The 19,402-nt window shown below is 45.5% G+C and overlaps 1 protein-coding gene across 1 annotated transcript in view; it reads left to right on the forward strand.

Moving 5' to 3' along the window:
* The window catches only part of LOC126481362 (glutamate receptor 1-like), a 1,387,178-nt gene that overhangs the window by 376,944 nt on the left and 990,832 nt on the right, over window positions 1–19,402 (forward strand). The window contains exon 2 of the mRNA XM_050105062.1: window positions 5,473–5,622. Within this exon, the coding sequence (XP_049961019.1) occupies window positions 5,526–5,622 (97 nt within the window). The 5' untranslated portion in view covers window positions 5,473–5,525. The remainder of the gene's footprint in view (window positions 1–5,472; window positions 5,623–19,402) is intronic.

A 19,402-nucleotide genomic window follows, 5' to 3' on the forward strand; every position in this document is an offset into this window, starting at 1 on the left:
CGATTGATTAGGTACTACAGAATGTTCACCAAATGTAAAATTCTCTTTTCTACACCTCTACCAAACCGAAACTAATACATAAAGTTTTAACCTTCTTCATCCATTTGGCCATAGACCGTCAGTATCCCTCCAGCTGCAAATCAACTACCTCGAAGTTGCTATAACAAACGTCTTCGTAACATATATACTTTGTTGGCAAGACACTTTGCTCTTTACGTGAAAAATTAGATAACCATTGTGCACGCAGTGGGACTGAGTTGCAGCATAGCGGATTGTAACTATGACTACTACGAAAAATATGTGACGGTATTAAGCCATACGAAAGACTAGGGGCTTGAATTTCTTTAGTATCAATTGCATACACAGGGTGTTACAAAAAGATATGGCCAAACTTTCAGGAAACACTCCTCACAAACAAATAAATAAAAGATGTTATGTGGACATGTGTCCGGAAACGCTTAATTTCCATGCTAGAGCTCATTTTAGTTTCGTCAGTATGTACTGTACTTCCTAGATTCACCGGCAGTTGGCCCAATTGAAGGAAGATAATGTTGACTTCGGTGCTTGTGTTGACATGCGACTCATTGCTCTACAGTACTAGCATCAAGCACATCAACAGGTTAGTGTTCATCACGAACGTGGTTTTGCAGTCAGTGCAATGTTTACAAATTTGGAGTTGGCAGATGCCCATTTGATGTATGGATTAGCACGGGGCAAAAGCCGTGGCGTGGTACGTTTGTATCGAGACAGATTTCCAGAACGAAGGTGTCCTGACAGGAAGGCGTTCGTAGCAATTGATCGCCGTCTTAGGAGCACGGAATATTCCAGCCTATGACTCGCAACTGGGGAAGACCTAGAACGACGAGGACACCAGTAATGGGCGAGGCAATTCTTTGTGCAGTTGACGATAACCCTAATGTCAGCGTCAGAGAAGTTGCTGCTGTACAAGGTAACGTTGACCATGTCACTGTATGGAGAGTGCTACGGGAGAACCAGTTGTTTCCGTACCATGTACAGCGTGTGCAGGCACTATCAGCAGCTGATTGGCCTCCACGGGTACACTTCTGCGAATGGTTCATCCAGCAATGTGTCAATCCTCATTTCAGTGAAAATGTTCTCTTTACGGATGACGCTTCATTCCAACGTGATCAAATTGTAAATTTTCACTGTCAACATGTGTGGGCTGACGAGAATCCGCACGCAATTGTGCAATCACGTCATCAACACAGATTTTCTGTGAGCGTTTGGGCAGGCACTGTTGGTGATGTATTGATTGGGCCCCATGCTCTTCCACCTACGCTCAATGGAGCACGTTATCATGATTTAATACGGGATACTCTACCTGTGCTGCTAGAACATGTGCCTTTACAAGTACGACACAACATGTGGTTCATGCACGATGGAGCTCCTGCACATTTCAGTCGAAGTGCTCGTACGCTTCTCAACAACAGATTCGGTGACCGATGGGTTGGTAGAGGCGGACCAATTCCATGGCCTCCACGCTCTCCTAACCTCAACCCTCTTGACTTTCATTTATGGGGGCATTTGAAAGCTCTTGTCTAAGCAACCCCGGTACCAAATGTAGAGACTCTTCGTGGTCGTATTGTGGACGGCTGTGATACAATACGCCATTCTCCAGGGCTGCATCAGCGCATCAGGGATTCCATGCGACGGAGGTGGATGCAATTATCCTCGCTAACGGAGAACATTTTGAACATTTCCTGTAACAAAGTGTTTGAAGTCACGCTGCTACGTTCTGTTGCTGTGTGTTTCCATTCCATGATTAATGTAATTTGAAGAGAAGTAATAAAATGAGCTCTAACATGGAAAGCAAGCGTTTCCGGAAACATGTCCACATAACATATTTTCTTTCTTTGTGTGTGAGGAATTTTTCCTGAAAGTTTGGTCGTACCTTTTTGTAACACCCTGTACATCAGAAAAATTTAGTAGTATCATTTTTGTTTGTTTTGTGTTTTGAGTCATCAGTCTTCTGACTTATTTGATGCTGCCCACCACGGATTTCTCTCCTGTGCCAACCTGTTCTTCTCAGAGAAGCAATTGCACCATACGACCTCAATTATTTGCTGGATGTATTCTAATCTCTGCCTTCCATTACAGATTTTATTCTCTACAGCTTCCTGTATGACCATGGAAGTTATTCCCTGATGTCTTAACAGATTTCCCATCATCCTGTCCCTTCTTTTTGCCAGTGTTTCCCTATATTCCTTTCCTCGTCGAGCCTGCGGAGTACCTACTCATTCCTTACCTTATCAGTCCACCTACTTTTCAACATTCTTCTGTAGCACCTCAATTCAAAGGCTTCGGTTCTCTTCTGTTCTTGTTTTTCCACAGTTCATGTCCCACTACATTCGATGCTGTGCTCCAAACGTACATTCTTAGATATTTATTCCTGAAGTTAAGACCTCTGTTTGATACTACCAGACAACTCTTGGACAGGAATGGCCTTTTTGCCAGTGCTAGTCTGTTTTTCATGTCCTCCTTGCTCTGTCTGTCATCGGTTATTTTGCTGCTGAAGTAGCAGAGTGTCTTATCTCCGGCTACTTCGTGATCCCCAATTCTAACTTTAAGTTTCCCGCTGTTCTCACTTCTGCTGCTTCTCATTACTTTTATCTTTCTTCGATTACACTTAATCCATATTCTGTACTCATTAGACTGTTCATTCCGTTCAACACAACCTTTAAATCTGCTTCTCATTCACTAAGGATAGTAATACCATCAGCGAATTGCATCACTGATATCCTTTCACCCTGTTTAATATCACTCTTGAACTTTTGTTTTGTTTCCCTTATTTCTTCTTCGATGTATAAACTGAACAGTAGGGGCGAAATGCTACAATCCTGCCCTACGCTCTTTTCAATCCGAGCACTTCGTTCTTGCTCTTCCAGTCTTTTTGTTCCTTCTTAGTTGTCGTACATACTGTGTATTACCCTTAGTTCCCTATAGCTTACCCCTATTTTTTCTCAGAATTTCGAACAACTTGCACCATTGTACATTGTCGAATGTTTTTTCGATGTCAACAGATCCAATGGACGTGTCTCGATTTTTCTTCACTTCTGCTTCCTTTAACAACCGAAACGTCAGAATGGCCTATCTGGTGTCTTTATGATACCTAAAGCCAAACTGATCGTCATCTACGGTTCCTCAATTCTCTTTCCGGCTGTTTTGTATATTATTCTTGTTGGCAAATTCGATGCATGAGACGTTAAGCTGGTTCCGGGATAATTCTCACGGTTGTCAGCTCTTCTTATCTTCGGAATTATGTGAATGATGTTTTTTCTGAATGTCTGTTTGTGTATTGCCAGTCTCATACATTCTACACACCAACGTGAACAACAGTTTTGTTGCCACTTCCCCACAATGATTTCAGAAATTCCGATGGAATGTTATCTATACCTTCTGCCTTTTTAATCTCAAGTCTTCCAAAGCCCTTTTAAATTCTGAATGTTATACTGGATACCCTATATTCTCCCGGTCGACTCCTTTTTCTTCTTCTATCACGTCGTCCGACAAGACTTCACCCTCGTAGAGGCCTTCATTATACTCTTTCCTCCACTGTCCTCTATGATCTGCATTTAACAGTGGAACTACCAATGAACTCTTAATGTTGCCGCCCTTGTTTTTAATTTCACGAAAGGTAGTTTTGGTTTTCCTATGTGCTGAGCCTGTCCTTTCATTTCTTGCTCGATTTCTTCGCATCTTTCATGCAACCATTTCACCTTAGCTTTCTTGTCCTCACTATTTATTTTACTCGTCGGTGACATCTATTTCTGTATTCCTGTATTTCTTTGAACGTTTTTGTACCTATTTCCTTCATCGATCAGCTGAAGTATTTCATCAGCTACAAATGGTTTTTCCGCAGTTACCTTAGTAATAACTACGGTTTTCTTCTCCAGCATCCGTGATTGCTCTCTTTAGAGATATTCTTTCCACTTCAACTGAAATGCCTATTGAGTTATTCATTACTACAGTATCTATATCCTCAGATAACTTGAAACGTATCTCTTCACTCTTTTGTGCCTCCGTATCCCACATCTTTCCACACTGATTCTTCCTGACTAGTCACTCAAACTTCAGCCTACTCTTCATCGTTGCTAAATTGTTATCTGAATTGATATCTGCTCCTGGGTGCGACTCACAATCCGAGATCTAGTTTTGGAACTTCTGTCTGACCATTACGTAATCTAATTGAAATCTTCTGACAATACGCGCTATTTTCCAAGCATACCTTCACCTCCTGTGATTCTTGAATAGAATACTCGCTATTACTAACTGCAGAACTCCATTAGTGTTTCTCCTCTCTCGTTCCTACTCCCGAGTCTTTATTGTCCGGTAAAGCTTTCTGTTGTGGTTGGCAGGATAGCCAACACCGTGTTACTAGAGGAGGCCGAAATACACGCGTTTTAGCTCACGCAGGCTGGCGTGAGGAAATTAGAATTTAGAAAAACGGACGTAGCTGGTGGAATACTTACCTTTAATCCATTAATGATGAACGTCGGTCTTGACGGTACATGATTCACAATATCAATAGTAACTGATAATGGCGCCTTGCTAGGTCGTAGCAAATGACGTAGCTGAAGACTATGCTAAAGTATCGTCTCGGAAAATGAGAAAGTAAGTAGACAGTGAACCATCGCTAGCAAAGTCGGCTGTACAACTGGGTCGAGTGCTAGGAAGTCTCTCTAGTCCCGCCGTGTGGCGGCGCTCGGTCTGTAATCACTGATAGTGGCGACACCCGGGTCCGGCGTATACTAACGGACCGCGACCGATTTAAAGGCTACCACCTAGCAAGTGTGGTGTCTGGCGGTGACACCACACTTTCCTCCACCACATACCCTACTACTACATTTCATTTCTCCACGACTATTAGATTTTCATCATATATCATTCTAATACCAGTCAAATTTATTCGATTTATTCGTTTCCTCGTCGTTCCAAGTCTATTATTTATTAACTATTTTGTTGTTGTGGTATAAGAAGTCCCATGTAACCTCTAAGTCCATAGTCTATTCAATTTTTCCCATGTTCCTACCTGTGAACACCTAGTTCTAAGCATACCATGGAATTCAATTCTAAAAGTTTTGCAGCTCCACAGTTAGTTTTCAAGTGATTTTACTTTTGCTTGGAACTTTACTAAAACTTATATTTTGTTTGGTTTATTCCCATTGTTCAAACGGTTCAAATGGCTCTGAGCACTATGGGACTCAACTGCTGAGGTCATTAGTCCCCTAGAACTTAGAACTAGTTAAACCTAACTAACCTAAGGACATCACAAACATCCATGCCCGAGGCAGGATTCGAACCTGCGACCGTAGCGGTCTTGCGGTTCCAGACTGCAGCGCCTTTAACCGCACGGCCACTTCGGCCGGCTATTCCCATTGTCTGCGTCCACGTTATTACAAGACATCCTCAGACAGTGACCACAGACTTTGACAGAAGTTGCTCGGGTTGCAGGTGCCATCTTCGAGCAGGGCACGGACGAGGTGCAGGCGGCGTTCAAGTTGGCGATGCTGACGCACAACAAGAACACGTCGGGCCGCTTCGAGCTGCAGGCCTTCGTCGACGTCATCAACACCGCAGACGCCTTCAAGCTGTCCCGGCTCAGTGAGTACCTCCATTATCTAATAGATAATTGGAATTCGTCCCATAGAAGTAGGTGCTGACTATGTGCTGCAAAATTATCTGTCCTTATTCAGTGGAATGAGATGCCTTGTTCCTGGCAGTTTAGACATTACAATTCAAGGTTTCATTATTTACCTTTTAATAAAATCAGATGTATAACAATTGCGAAAGAAGCTGACGGTTAAGAATGTTGAGGGTAATCCGTATAGCAACACGAAAGAATACAGGAACAAGATGCCATTTAAAAATATTTGTGCATTGTTAGTGGGCGAGAAAAGCAGCTATTAATATAAACTTTATTCTCAGATAAAGATGTTTAGTAACAGCTGGAAATTCCGTGATATTTAACACAATAGTTGTGACTACAGAGGACGTCTTAAAGAGCTCTACTTTGGAAATAATGGATAGCGAAATGTGTACAAAATCTGTTTTCAGTGTTGAATTGAGTGGGTGACTCAACGACTTCTATTCAGGAGAGGTACCATTTGTCTTAGGCTGTCGTACTACGTTATTCTTTCGATACTCTCTGGATACAACGTTTAAGACCTTTCTCAGGTCTTGTGAAAACAGATGGCAACGGTTGTGGAATGAATGAAGTGATACAAGAACTTTGTCGATGGAGGTCGGCACATCCTACCTTCTCATGAAACAGTTAGTTTTTAAACAAACTAACGCAGAGCTTCCTGACGAAAGCTTATTTAGCCCTGCAGGAATGACCGTAAACTGAGGAGGCGGGGACAGTGTGAGTTTTGCTGTTGACCTAAGGTTGCCAAGAAGATCGCCGTATGCACTGATTTTTCCACTGCAATATATGTTCCACATGGTTTTTTCGTATTTACTGTTCCTGGAGCAAATGCCTCATTGCACTGTGAGTAGGGATAAAACTAACTGATCAAGTTAACAGCATTTTTTGGAATTTGAGGGGAGGGGGTGAAGGGTCAAAGTTCCATTTATTAGTAACACTTGTAGCGTCACCTGATGCGTCTTTCGTATTGTGGTCGCAAGTGGAAAGTCAACGCGCATAACGCCGTCTGTTTTCTGCGCGAAGGGAAAGCGCTCAACTTGTGTTAATGTGGACTGACAGAAACTGTTTCCATATCACTTTCAGCCTGTGATAAGCCATTGTGGGGGTCCTCCACAGCCTTCTATCTACCTCTATACATTATGCGTTACCTAAAACTTTTGTAAAAGAGGACAAAAATAAATTCACTACATTATCCATTACATGAAGTCAAATGTCTTAATTGTGCAAGGTTGCATTTACCCGCGTCCACAGTCAGCCCTGTTTAATTTCTGTTTCCTAGCTATATTATGATTTTTGCTTGATTGATTCGAAGTTGGAATAGGATCATGTACACTATAATGCACGAATTCATAGTGCACAGAAACAAGACCATTCTTTAGAAAGAGAAAGTATTACCGAGGACACAAAATTATATGGATGTTCCCAGAGGAATTAAGTTATATTTAATTAGCATTTTTGAGTGTTCATATATACTCAGTGGTTCTTTTATTTATAATAAATAAATAATTAAATTTTTATGACATATGGTACACAGTTCAGCAGTTAATACTCCTCAAAAAATTGAATTTTATGTACCCTTGAACTAGCCTTAATACTCTGCAAACTAGCACTTGCGAAAATTAAAGACTTTGGAGCATGAGCCCGTAACACTACGCACGAGATGGTAGGATCCATTGAATGTTGCCTTCGTTGACTTCCAATTACATGTTCACTTGCTTGCTTAGTCTGAGAGCACTCGAAGTTCAATCACGTTAACTGGATAAGTGGACAGGTTAAATGGGGTCAACATAGCCCTCAACTAGGGCAATTTACTATACGACAGGAACAATGATTTTCCTTCAGCAAACTTGCTAACGTATTGAAACACCCACTCAAACAAGCGTATATTTAGATAATTAGCACACACATTTAGTCCAGAAACTTGTTCCAAACATACTTAGCTTTGAGTCGGGCCATATTCTGCTGGACACGGTGGTATGCTGAGCACTTATTGCTGTTCGTGTATGACAATTCTCTATTCAGCGAGAACAGGCGCATTAGTCCATAAAAAGGCGATTTATTCTTAATGTATTAATTTGTTGTTAGATTTCATTTTCGGCTCTAGTCGGAAGTAACTATCCTAACCATAATACGCTACACATTTTTGTTAATATCTATATTGTGGGAACTCCCATCCACACAAAAGATCAGTTGACTGAATATCCTCCGCCTATCTATATATGTGTTTCAGTAAAAAAAAGTAGCAAATGTACAATAGGTCGTCTCAGTGATGTATTTTTAGTCTACTGAGGACTAAAAGCAAAAATTAAGGCAATTATGTTTACAACACGTACGTAAAACAGAAAAGACATTGCAAAATAAAGATAAATTAATCTGTCAGGAAAATAAGCCCTTAAGTTAAAGGAACTATTCCACAATACTATAACGTCAACAATCGTCCGGTGCAGAAATACGAGGGCGTTCAATTAGTAATGTAACTAATTTTTTTCTGAAAACAAACTGGTTTCTCACGGTTCCAATGCACCATATTATTTCCCGCACTTTGGGTTACAAAACCCTATTTTTGAATATCGTCTCCCTCCAATGTGATGACCTTACGTCACCTTAATGGGAGGGCCTGTGTGACTGCATGATACCACCGTACCGAGTGGGGTAGCGCAGTGGTTAGCACAATGAACTCGCTTTCGGGAGGACGACAGTTCAAACTCGCGTTCGGGCATCCTGATTTTGCTTTTCCATGTTTTCCCTAAATCTCTTGATGCAAATGGTGGAATGGTTTCTTCAAAAGGGCACGGCCGCTTTCCTTCTCCATCCTTCTCTAATCTGGGTTTGTGCTCCGCATCTTGTCAACAAGACGTCATCCTACTCCTCCTCAATTAGTCAGCGCCTGAGCTAACGTCTTGCTGCATCAGTAACCTCCCCCTCTCCCACGTACTGTTTTCCGAGGAGTGTATCATTCATTAGATCAAACAGATGGAAGTTGGAAGGCGCGAGATCCTGGCTGTAGGGTGGATGAGGAAGGTCGAATGAAGTTTTGCGAGCTATTTGCGGGTGCACTACCAAGACATACGTCCAGTTGTGCAGCGAGGTGTTTGGAGTCCGTCAATCACCTCGAATGAGAGTGTCCGCACTTTCAAAAATGGCAGGAGTCACAGCTGTGTGCGGTCGGCCGGCGCACGCAAGATCATTGCACCAATGAAACACGAGCAATGGTGTACATACTACTAAACCAATGTGGCACCAGGCTAGAAAGGAGGCACCGTTTTGCGGTTTACTCAGAAACATTATCATACTTGCAAAGTGCTTTAGGTTGGAACCAGGTACACAGACACCAAGATCCGGCCATCCTGATTTAGGTTTTCCGTGATTTCCCTAAATCGCTCCAGGCAAATGCCGGGATGGTTCCTTTCAAAGGGCACGGCCGACTTCCTTCCCCATCCTTCCCTAATCGGATGAGACCGATGACCTCGCTGCCTGATCTCCTTCCCCAAAACCAAACAACCAACCACAGTCACCAAGAATCGCCCACCAGACTAACTGGGACTTTTATTTGTATATCCATCCTTGTAAATGGAGATTATTTAGGAAAATGAAACACCTACACCCGTCCTTATGATGTCACTTATTGTATGGGTACCAGTTTCAGTGCTTCAGTGCATCTTCTAGCCTTAGCTGACGCTGTAAGGTTTATGACACCATCCGTACACACAATGCATTAATGGCCAACATCTACAGCTCTAGTCTGCTTAAACCAGTCGTGGATGTTGGCTATTTATGCATAGTGTATATGGATGGTGTTATACACCTTACTGCATCAGCTAAGGCCTTACGTCTGTGCACTGAAGCACCGAAATTGGTAACCATACAATAAATGACGTCATAAGGACGGGCGTAGGTGTTTCATTTTCTTACGTAACTGGGACTTTTTCTCGAACATGTTGCTAAACCATTGATCCTTGGCCGGTTGGGGTGGCCGAGCGGTTCTAGGCGCTACAGTCTGGAACCGCGCGGCCGCTACGGTCGCAGGTTCGAATCTGCCTCGGGCATGGATGTGTGTGATGTCCTTAGGTTAGTTAGGTTTAAGTAGTTCTAAGTTCTAGGGGACTGATGACCTCAGAAGTTAAGTCCCATAGTGCTCAGAGCCACTTTGAACCATTGATCCTTGCTCCGTTCAATTCCTGTGAGTCACGCTGTACATTTTTATGGAGCGACTAGTACGCCGCCGAGCATGCAAAGAAACCTCTGGAAGAAGACGATCCACCGTCTCATGGATAATGTGTAACCAAGAGATTCCCACGATGTTTCTAGTCGAGGCAGATGCCGCACTGGATGAATATCTTCAGGTACATTCATATTCAGAGAAAACAGAACACCTTGAACGACTTGAGACTGGACTTTCATATACACACGACATGTACATTAGACTGTTCTGCAGAAATGATTAGCACTTCAGTCACCTCAGTTCAGTATGTGTCCTGTTGCCTAGTAGCCGCAGTGTCCACCATGGGCTGTGATAACTTATTCAGTGCGTGATGGCATCGACCTGTGTAAGGCGCGAATTGCGTCCATGCTGCATTCACCTGGTTCCAAAGCTCATCTGTGGTCATTGGTATCGGGTCACTGCGCTGCACCCTTCGTATCCCCACCGAGCGAGGTGGCGCAGTGGTTAGACACTGGACTCGCATTCGGAAGGACGACGGTTCAATCCCGCGTCCGGCCATCCTGATTTAGGTTTTCCGTGATTTCCCTAAATCACTCCAGGCAAATGCCGGGATGGTTCCTCTGAAAGGGCACGGCCGACTTCCTTCCCCATCCTTCCCTAATCCGATGAGACCGATGACCAAGCTGTCTGGTCTTCCCCAAACCAACCAACCAACCTTCGTATCCCGCACATTTCCGATTGGTAAGAATTCTGGTGATCTGGCGGGAGAGTGCAAAAGCTGACATGTTGTGAAACCAAGAAGGCTCGTATTCGTACAGTATCATGTGATGGTGCATTGTCTTGCTAAAATGCTCTCTGGGGTGTTGTGCAGAAATGATCGTGCTATTGGTCGCAGCATGTCATTCACGTAGGTCACACCGGACATCAATCATCAGTGATTTGGGAGGTACGCAGTAGCACCCCGTACCATAGCGCCTTGAGCTAGCGCTATATATCTTGTGCGATAGCAGTCACTGTGATGCCATTCTCCCGTCTGTGGCGAAACGAAATGCGGCCATTTTCAAACAAACAAAACCTGGAGTCGTCCGAAAGCACTATCTGATGCCATTCCTGTCCACAGTGACATCATTCCATACACCATTGCCGTCTTGCATGTTTCTCACATTCGTCAAAGGTAGGCGGAGAAGTGGACGACGCGCAGGTAACCCATGCCGTAATAGAGACGGACTGTCACCCCTGACATTGTGCGACGTGTTACACAGTTCCACTGTTGTGCCGGAGCCAAGGAGGACGCGGAACTGCACTGCAATGCCGTTGGAATGAAGTGTAGGTCTTCTCGGAGGATGATTTGTGTGGTGCGACCTGACCCATCTCGTCGTGCTCCAAGGCCTTCCGTGAACCATTCTGCACTCAACCGTTGCACTGACGAATCCCTTCGTCCCACACGACGAGCAGTTTTGCGGCTGAATGCATTACATTCTCTCATGCCAATAATGCGCCATTTTACAAACTCACTAATTTGACAATATAGTTCAAGCATGCATCTGCGAGGCATCCTGCTCGTCTGCTCAAGGCACACTGATCCATTACCTTTGGTTTATAGCAACAATGAGAGAAGCAGGCACATTTTAGCGGAGGTAATGTTGCGCCACGATATCGTTGTTGACCTTGAACCCGCGGCCCGACAGGATTCAAATCCTAATCATTTCTGCAAAACATACTAATGTACGGGTCCTATGAATATGAACGTCCTATCTGTAGTATTTCAACGTGTTCATGTTTTCATCTGAGCATGAGTGTATTTAAGGCAAGAATAGAAATAGGATGTGACAGCAGGCGAGTTAATTTTCCTCCTTCCTCGAATCTTCTCCCTAGTGGAATTTAATTTCCGTCTGTCTTGGTGTCTTATGAAACATTCCATCCTTGCCTTTTGATTTAATACAAAAACCTTTACCTTTTGGTGTGGTCTCTGCTCAATTATTTTACTGTAGCTGATTTTACTAGTTCACTTGGAGTTTTTGAATTTTATTGAATGCTACTAAAACGCTACAGGTATTGCAGATGCACCCAATTCTTTGAAATAATCACCTTCCAGTAACATTAGTAAATGTCTCACAGAACAATACTTTCCATTAAGTACGAAATCCATCATATACCGTTTCAGGTGCCTTTCATATTACTTGCTCAACTCTAATATGAAATGAACCCTTGAAGTGTGCAGTTTTTGGGTTGCAAAAATAAATATCACCGACGCTACCGTGGGTCACACAGGAAACAGATTAGTTCGAAGCCGGGTGAGTGCCCGTAACCTACAAAATAAAAAGGTATGCTCACGAACATTGTTATTGTTGTGACTTGGCAAGACAGCCAAGCCACTAGGAGGTAGCCGAAAGGCACGCTTTAAGCTCACGCAGGCTGGCGTGAGGTCTGGAACAGGTAAAGTAATTATACTAGCAAAAGAAGGTACGTAGCTTCTGAAATACTTAACTTTAATCCATAATTGGTGAACATCGCTCTTGATGATACATGAATTACAAGATCAATAGCAGTTGATAATGGCGCCTTGCTAGGTCGTAGCAAATGACGTAGCTGAGGGCTATGCTGACTATCGTCTCGGCAAATGAGAGCGTAATTTGTCAGTGAACCATCGCTAGCAAAGTCGGCTGTACAACTGGGGCGAGTGCTAGGAAGTCTCTCTAGACCTGCCGTGTGGCGGCGCTCGGTCCGCAATCACTGACAGTGGCGACACGCGGGTCCGACGTATACTACCGGACCGCGGCCGATTTAAAGGCTACCACCTAGCAAGTGTGGTGTCTGGCTGTGACACCACAGTTATCCCCACGAGTTTTCAGTGCCACCATGACTCCCCAACCTCAGTACTGAGTGCTTAAAGTACTCAGCACCGACTCGTAACCACCACACTCCAGGAAATGGAGATTGTTGTAGACACAAACTTGTATGTCCAATGTTTGCATGCTTTTGACCAATGTGCAGTCCGAAACATGTCGTAGTTCGTAGATCAATTAACGTGTGGACATATGGGTATTTAGAAGCATAGACAACCTATTAGCGCCGGCCTAAGTGGCCGTGCGGTTCTAGGCGCTGCAGTCTGGAACCGCGAGACCGCTACGGTCGCAGGGTCGAATCCTGCCTCAGGCATGGATGTGTGTGATGTCCTTAGGTTATTTAGGTTTAACTAGTTCTATGTTCTAGGGGACTGATGACCTCAGCAGTTAAGTCCCATAGTGCTCAGAGCCATTTGAACCATTTGAACCAACCTATTAGCGGACGAGGTGAAAAAACTGCGGACATTCAGAAGACGGAGAAATGGCCTGTCGAATTTACTCAAGACATTAATCTTGTCTCTTTCTGTGCTTTCCACAAGCAGGTCGGTTTCACCACTGTCAGATATCCTTACGCACCTTTGTGCCCGTTACACACGCTTGTGTAAGAGCGCAGACCACAGTTGTATGCCAATAAGAGAATAGTTTGGAGACTTTTCAAGATTAAAGTACGGGTGAACTTTGCGGATTTCAGCTGCTTCCTACTGTATAGATATTGGTCTAACTGAGGTATCGTACATAACTGCGCTCGTTATAAATATGAGGACATTAGTGTAAATTATGTCAATGCGTGGTGTCTGTTCTTTCGGACAAATCCGGAAGTACAGACACCATGCACTCATATAATGAGTTGCCTTCGATGGGCTAGGAATGCAACAGCTTCACTATTAATGCACTATCACGTTCGACCTTTTGCAGGAATCTCAAAGTAGAGAACATGAAGGACATGGACGGGGACAGTGGATACGTGGCGCTAGATGGGAATGTCGGTTGTCCAAGGAGCGTACCTTTAAAATCCGTGAGTTTGCAATAAACACTGTGTCCGAGTGGCGCAGTAGTTAAGCAACTGAATAAAACAGTCTGTATTAGGCAGTGGCGCGGCACGGACGTGTTGTCCCAGTCGCTGGCGTGCATCAAAGGGGAAGTGTTTACACCGCTGAAACTCGCGCGTCTTGTTGTCTGACTGGATCGACATGACACACAATTTCAGAAAGATTACGTTCCAATTTACATTTGTCAACGAGTATGCGAGACCCAAGGATTACGAAATAGAGCGTTTCTTGAGTGAAGAAGTTTGTTTACCTGCTACAGACCTATCGGGATACACCTATCCATTGTAAGCAGTTCAATGTACGTCAAGATGACCGATGAAGCTGTCTGTGAAAGAACTCTCGCCGCTGCTCAGAGAGGATTTAAATTCTGACACTCTGATGGCCATATTAGCGATGTAACAGTAGCTCCTTCCAGCTTGGGTGTGAGGGTCATTTGGCTCTTTGAATTGCCGTTTGAGGTACCAGAATCGATGGTTATTGAATCCCTGCGACCATATGGAACGGTGCTTAGCCATACACCTGAACGCTGGGGGGTTTTGCCACCTATCCCGTGCTAAACGGCGCCCGACAGGTGCGAATCGTCCTTAACAAAAATATCCCTTCATTTGTGTATGTCGGAGGTTGTCGAGCTTTGTGACTCACGATGGCCAGCCACCCACATGTTCCTGCTGTGGTGGAGAAGGACGTATCCGCTCGGAGTGCATAGAGCGCCGCATCATACAATTGCCAATGGAGAAGCGTCACAACGAGAAGTTCCCACACAACTGCTGACGACGTACGTGTTGGTGGCCCGCAGGGAGGTGTTGCCGAGTTCGGAGCGCGACACGGATGTGTTGATGCAAGAGCAGATCGGGGTAGGGGAGCATAGAGGTGGCACGGAGAATGCCCCTAGACGCACCTCACGGGAGATGAGCGAGAAACCTTCCGCAACCTCACATGTAGCACGCAACGTGAGAGTGGAGGTCGAGACAGTGGCGGCAGCAACGGACAAACGTACGATCGACGGACACAGTGAGCTGTCGCCTACGGCGGCAGAAGGCAGGGGGCGCAAAGAACGATCGCCGAAGCGTCGCAAAAAGCGTTGCCATACTTCGGGTGACACGTCCTCCTCTAGCCTAGGTGACACGGAAACTATTCGAGCTGAAGGAACGTCTGACACGGAACACGTGCCTTTAGAAGACGCTGAAGAATTTCCTTCAGATAGTGCCTTTCAGACTGTCCCTCTTCATTGACACCGTCTGATCCGGTACTGCCAACAGGGGAGTCAGGGACTATGTCCCTGCAGCCACATCGAAATGCACGGGAGGGCGTTTCTGGGATTGATGACCACTACGACTGGACAGAACCAGTAGAAGAGATACAGGAATTGGCACCCGCACTTGATGACGACCCACTTAAAGGATACACACCACAGAACGAAAACAACGGAGGTCAGGCCGTCGACAGGTACCCCTTTGAGCATTTATAGTGGACTAAAGCCTTTGGAGTTCACAATGACATGACACGAGTATGACAACGACAACTGAGCAAGCGTGTATGGTGGGAACACCACACGATCGCTTGCAAAGACGCAACTTTTTCGGGACATGATTTACGCCACAGACGTGGATATTCTGCTGGTGCTGGAATCCTGTAATGCTGCCTTTCCCGACGTGCGTGGCTATAACACTTACCTAGCGCCGACTCCAAAAGGAGTCGTGGCACAGCAGTCTGGGAAAGATTCAGGTGTGTGACCTCGATTACCTCCCTTCGGCTTGGGCTTTGGCGGTGACTGTGAACGGCATTCGTACTGTCTACATCTATGCACCCTCCAGAACTGACAATCTACGGGCACGTGCGCAATTCTACTCGGAGTAGATTGCGCCCCTGTTCCATGGGAGATATGACCACATCTTGATAGGAGGGCATTTCAAATGTGTTCTCATACCGAAGGATCAAACCCCTAATACGCATTGCACGGGATCAGCCGAGACATGGCACTAATGGGCACGTGGGAAAAGATCCATGGGCAGCGAGAGGGCTACACATGTTCTAATAGCCACTCGGCGAACAGGCTGGCTCGGATTTACCTTTCTGACGGATTAAGAGATCACGTGTTGGCTACTGAGCGTTGTCCCACAGCTTTCACGTGTCACCTTGCATATTTACAGGGTGTTACAAAAACGTACGGCCGAACTTTCAGGAAACATTCCTCACACACAAATAAAGAAAAGATGTTATGTGGACATGTGTTCGGAAACGCTTAATTTCCATGCTAGAGCTCATTTTAGTTTCGTCAGTATGTACTGTACTTCCTCGATTCACCGCCAGTTGGCCCAATTGAAGGAAGGTAATGTTGACTTCGGTGCCCGTGTTGATATGCTACTCATTGCTCTACAGTACTAGCATCAAGCACATCAGTACGTAGCATCAACAGGTTAGTGTTCATCACGAACGTGTTTTTCAGGCAGTGCATTGTTTACAAATGCGGAGTTGGCAGATGCCCATTTGATGTAAGGATTAGCACGGGGCAATAGCCGTGGCGCGATCGACACAGATTTCCAAAACGAAGGTGTCCCGATAGGAAGACGTTCGAAGCAATTGATCAGCGTCTTAGGGAGCACGGAACATTCCAGCCTATGACTCGCGACTGGGGAAGAACGACGAGGACACCTGCAATGGACGAGGCAATTGTTCGTGCAGTTGACGATAACCGTAATGTCAGCGTCAGAGAAGTTGCTGGTGTACAAGGTAACGTTGACCACGTCACTGTATGGAGAGTGCTATGGGAGAACCAGTTGTTTCCGTACCATGTACAGCGTGTGCAGGCACTATCAGCAGCTGAGTGGCCTCCACGGGTACACTTCTGCGAATGGTTCATCCAACAATGTGTCAATCCTCATTTCAGTGCAAATGTTCTCCATAAGTATGAGGCTTCATTTCAACGTGATCAAATTGTAAATTTTCACAATCAGCATGTGTGGGCTGACGAGAATCCGCACGCAATTGTGCAATCACGTCATCAACACAGATTTTCTGTGAGCGTCTGGGCAGGCACTGTTGGCGATGTCTTGATTGGGCCACTTGTTCTTCCACCTACGCTCAATGGAGCACGTTATCATGATTTCATAGGGATACTCTACCTGTGCTGCTAGAACATGTGACTTTACAAGTACGACACAACATATGGTTCATGCACGATGGAGCTGCTGCACATTTCAGTCGAAGTGTTCGTACGCTTCTCAACAACAGATTCGGTGACCGATGGATTGGTAGAGGCGGAGCAATTCCATGGCCTCCACGCTCTCCTAACCTCAACCCTCTTGACTTTCATTTATGGGGGCATTTGAAAGCTCTCGTCTACGCAACCCCGGTACCAAATGTAGAGACTCTTCGTGCTCGTATTGTGGACGGCTGTGATACAATACGCCATTCTCCAGGGCTGCATCAGCGCATCAGGGAATCCATGCGACGGAGGGTGGATGCATGTATCCTCGCTAACGGAGGACATTTTGAACATTTCCTGCAACAAAGTGTTTGAAGTCACGCTGGTACATTCTGTTGCTGTGTGTTTCCATTCCATGATTAATGTGATCTGAAGAGAAGTAATAAAATGGGCTCTAATACGGAAAGGAAGCGTTTCCGGACACATGTTCACGTAACATATTTTCTTTCTTTGTGTGTGAGGAATGTTTCCTGAAAGTTTGGCCGTACCTTTTTGTAACACCCTGTATACACGTTAATCCTTCCATGGCAGTGGCTCTGGCGGACCCGTAGTTTGTGGAAACTCAATTAATCCTTATTGGTGGGTCGCAAATGTCGTCAGCAGATCGAAGAAACATGGCAGACATGCACTCGTCGTTTGCTGATGCAGCGTACGGTTCTTTCATGCTGACTGCAATGTGCAAAACCGGCGATACGAAGAGCTCTCATAACGTATAGCAAGGAAAAAGCGAGATGGCTCAGGAGATACAGTTGATTATTACCATGTGTGCTTCGTGATCTGTCCTCCAGGGTACCATCGTCCGAGCGTCAATCGGAAGTCCATAGCATTGAGGCGTGCATTTTGTCGATCAGGAGACTTCGATTGGAGGGATTTTCGATCCGTGTTCCGTGCTTGGACAACGTCGATGGAGAATGTATCCGCATGCATCATATGTCCCAGGAAAATGCTCGTAATCATCTATCCTTGATCACAGTGCTCCATGGTGGATATGATCGGCCTTGACGTTACAACAGGACATTTCTGCTGGGTTTCTGGAGCAACACTGCCTCCTTTTGACTGGGACGCCAACGGACAATCGGATAGGAGAAGAAATTTTGCGACAGATGCAAAACAGAGGTGGATGGTCCGGATACACAGGCGTTATTGGAACCATTAACGGAAGATAACATACGGAGGGCACTCACGAACGTTTCGGTATATATGAATCCCCTGGTCCAGATGGGTTGACACTCAAGTTTTATAGCGAATTTGCAGATTTATTGATGTCCGAATGGGTGTTGATGTGTAATGAATTATTGAGCCCTGACACGGACGTCCTGTCGCAATTCACGAGGGGACTGTTTGTACCAATACCGAAATCGGCAGTCAGCACCCGTCAATTTCGAACGCTCACGATGCTCAATACTGACTATAATATCTTTGCGCGAATGTTGGCGGCAAGGCTCAAGACTCTAATATCGAAGACACTGCCACAAGACAAGGCCTGTCTACGGGTTAGGTGCCGCATCAATTCTATCGTAGGCGAGTACCGTGACACATTTCCCTGACGGAAGCTTGTCGCTTGCGAGCGGCGTTCATATCAGTGGATTGTGATCGTGCCATTGACAGGATCAACCATGATTTCCTTGACTCCACATTGCGACGCATGGCGATACCTCAGCATTTTATTGCCATCATCATGAGCCTCCTTCGCGGAGCTGCTCCGACGGTGAGAGTCAATCGCAGGGAGATAGGGACGATTCCTGTTTGCAGCTCAGTTAGGCAAGGATGTCCCTTGCCGGTGGTGCTGTTTGCGATAGCGGTCGAACCATTTATTCAGACTATTAAACGGACTCTTACAGTCGTCCGACTCGGTGCGACTTCCTTCACGTGTCGAGCATATGCCGACGACTTGATGATACTCGTCTGGTCGGTTAGGTGGTTTCCCTTCTTACTACGGCGGGTAGCTGGGTCAGCACCAATAAAACCAAAATTAAGCACATCGGACGGGGCCTGGACGCTCTGGATAGCCCGTTTACGACGGTGGACATCTTGCGATGCTTAAGAGTATTGTTCACCCGACCCCTACGGCAATCAGCGGCGGCGAGCAACCGAAGTCTGCTCCAGCACGTCCGACTGCACATACGCAACAATTCCCTCCTCACCCACGATCTGTTCCAAAGGGTGGAATACACTAATGTTCGTCTGGCCTCGCGAATGCCGCACCTGGCACAGGTACTGCCAATGCCACATGGTATTGCTGACAGGTTAATGGCGGCCTCTGGATGCTATGTCAGCCAAGGAATGTTGTTTAAGGTCAAATAGGAGACTTTTAGTCTCCCATGCCATTCTGGAGGACCTACTCTCACGAATGCGCGGAACAAGGCTCTAGCTCTATACCTGTGAGCGGCACTACGGGCATGGAACCAACGGCAACACGCCATGACGTCGGTGATCCTGGACGTGCTTCTTCCACTGTCCTTTGCACCGCCAATG

Source organism: Schistocerca serialis, chromosome 5 (assembly GCF_023864345.2).
Source record: "Schistocerca serialis cubense isolate TAMUIC-IGC-003099 chromosome 5, iqSchSeri2.2, whole genome shotgun sequence".
Taxonomy (NCBI): Eukaryota; Metazoa; Arthropoda; class Insecta; order Orthoptera; family Acrididae; genus Schistocerca; species Schistocerca serialis.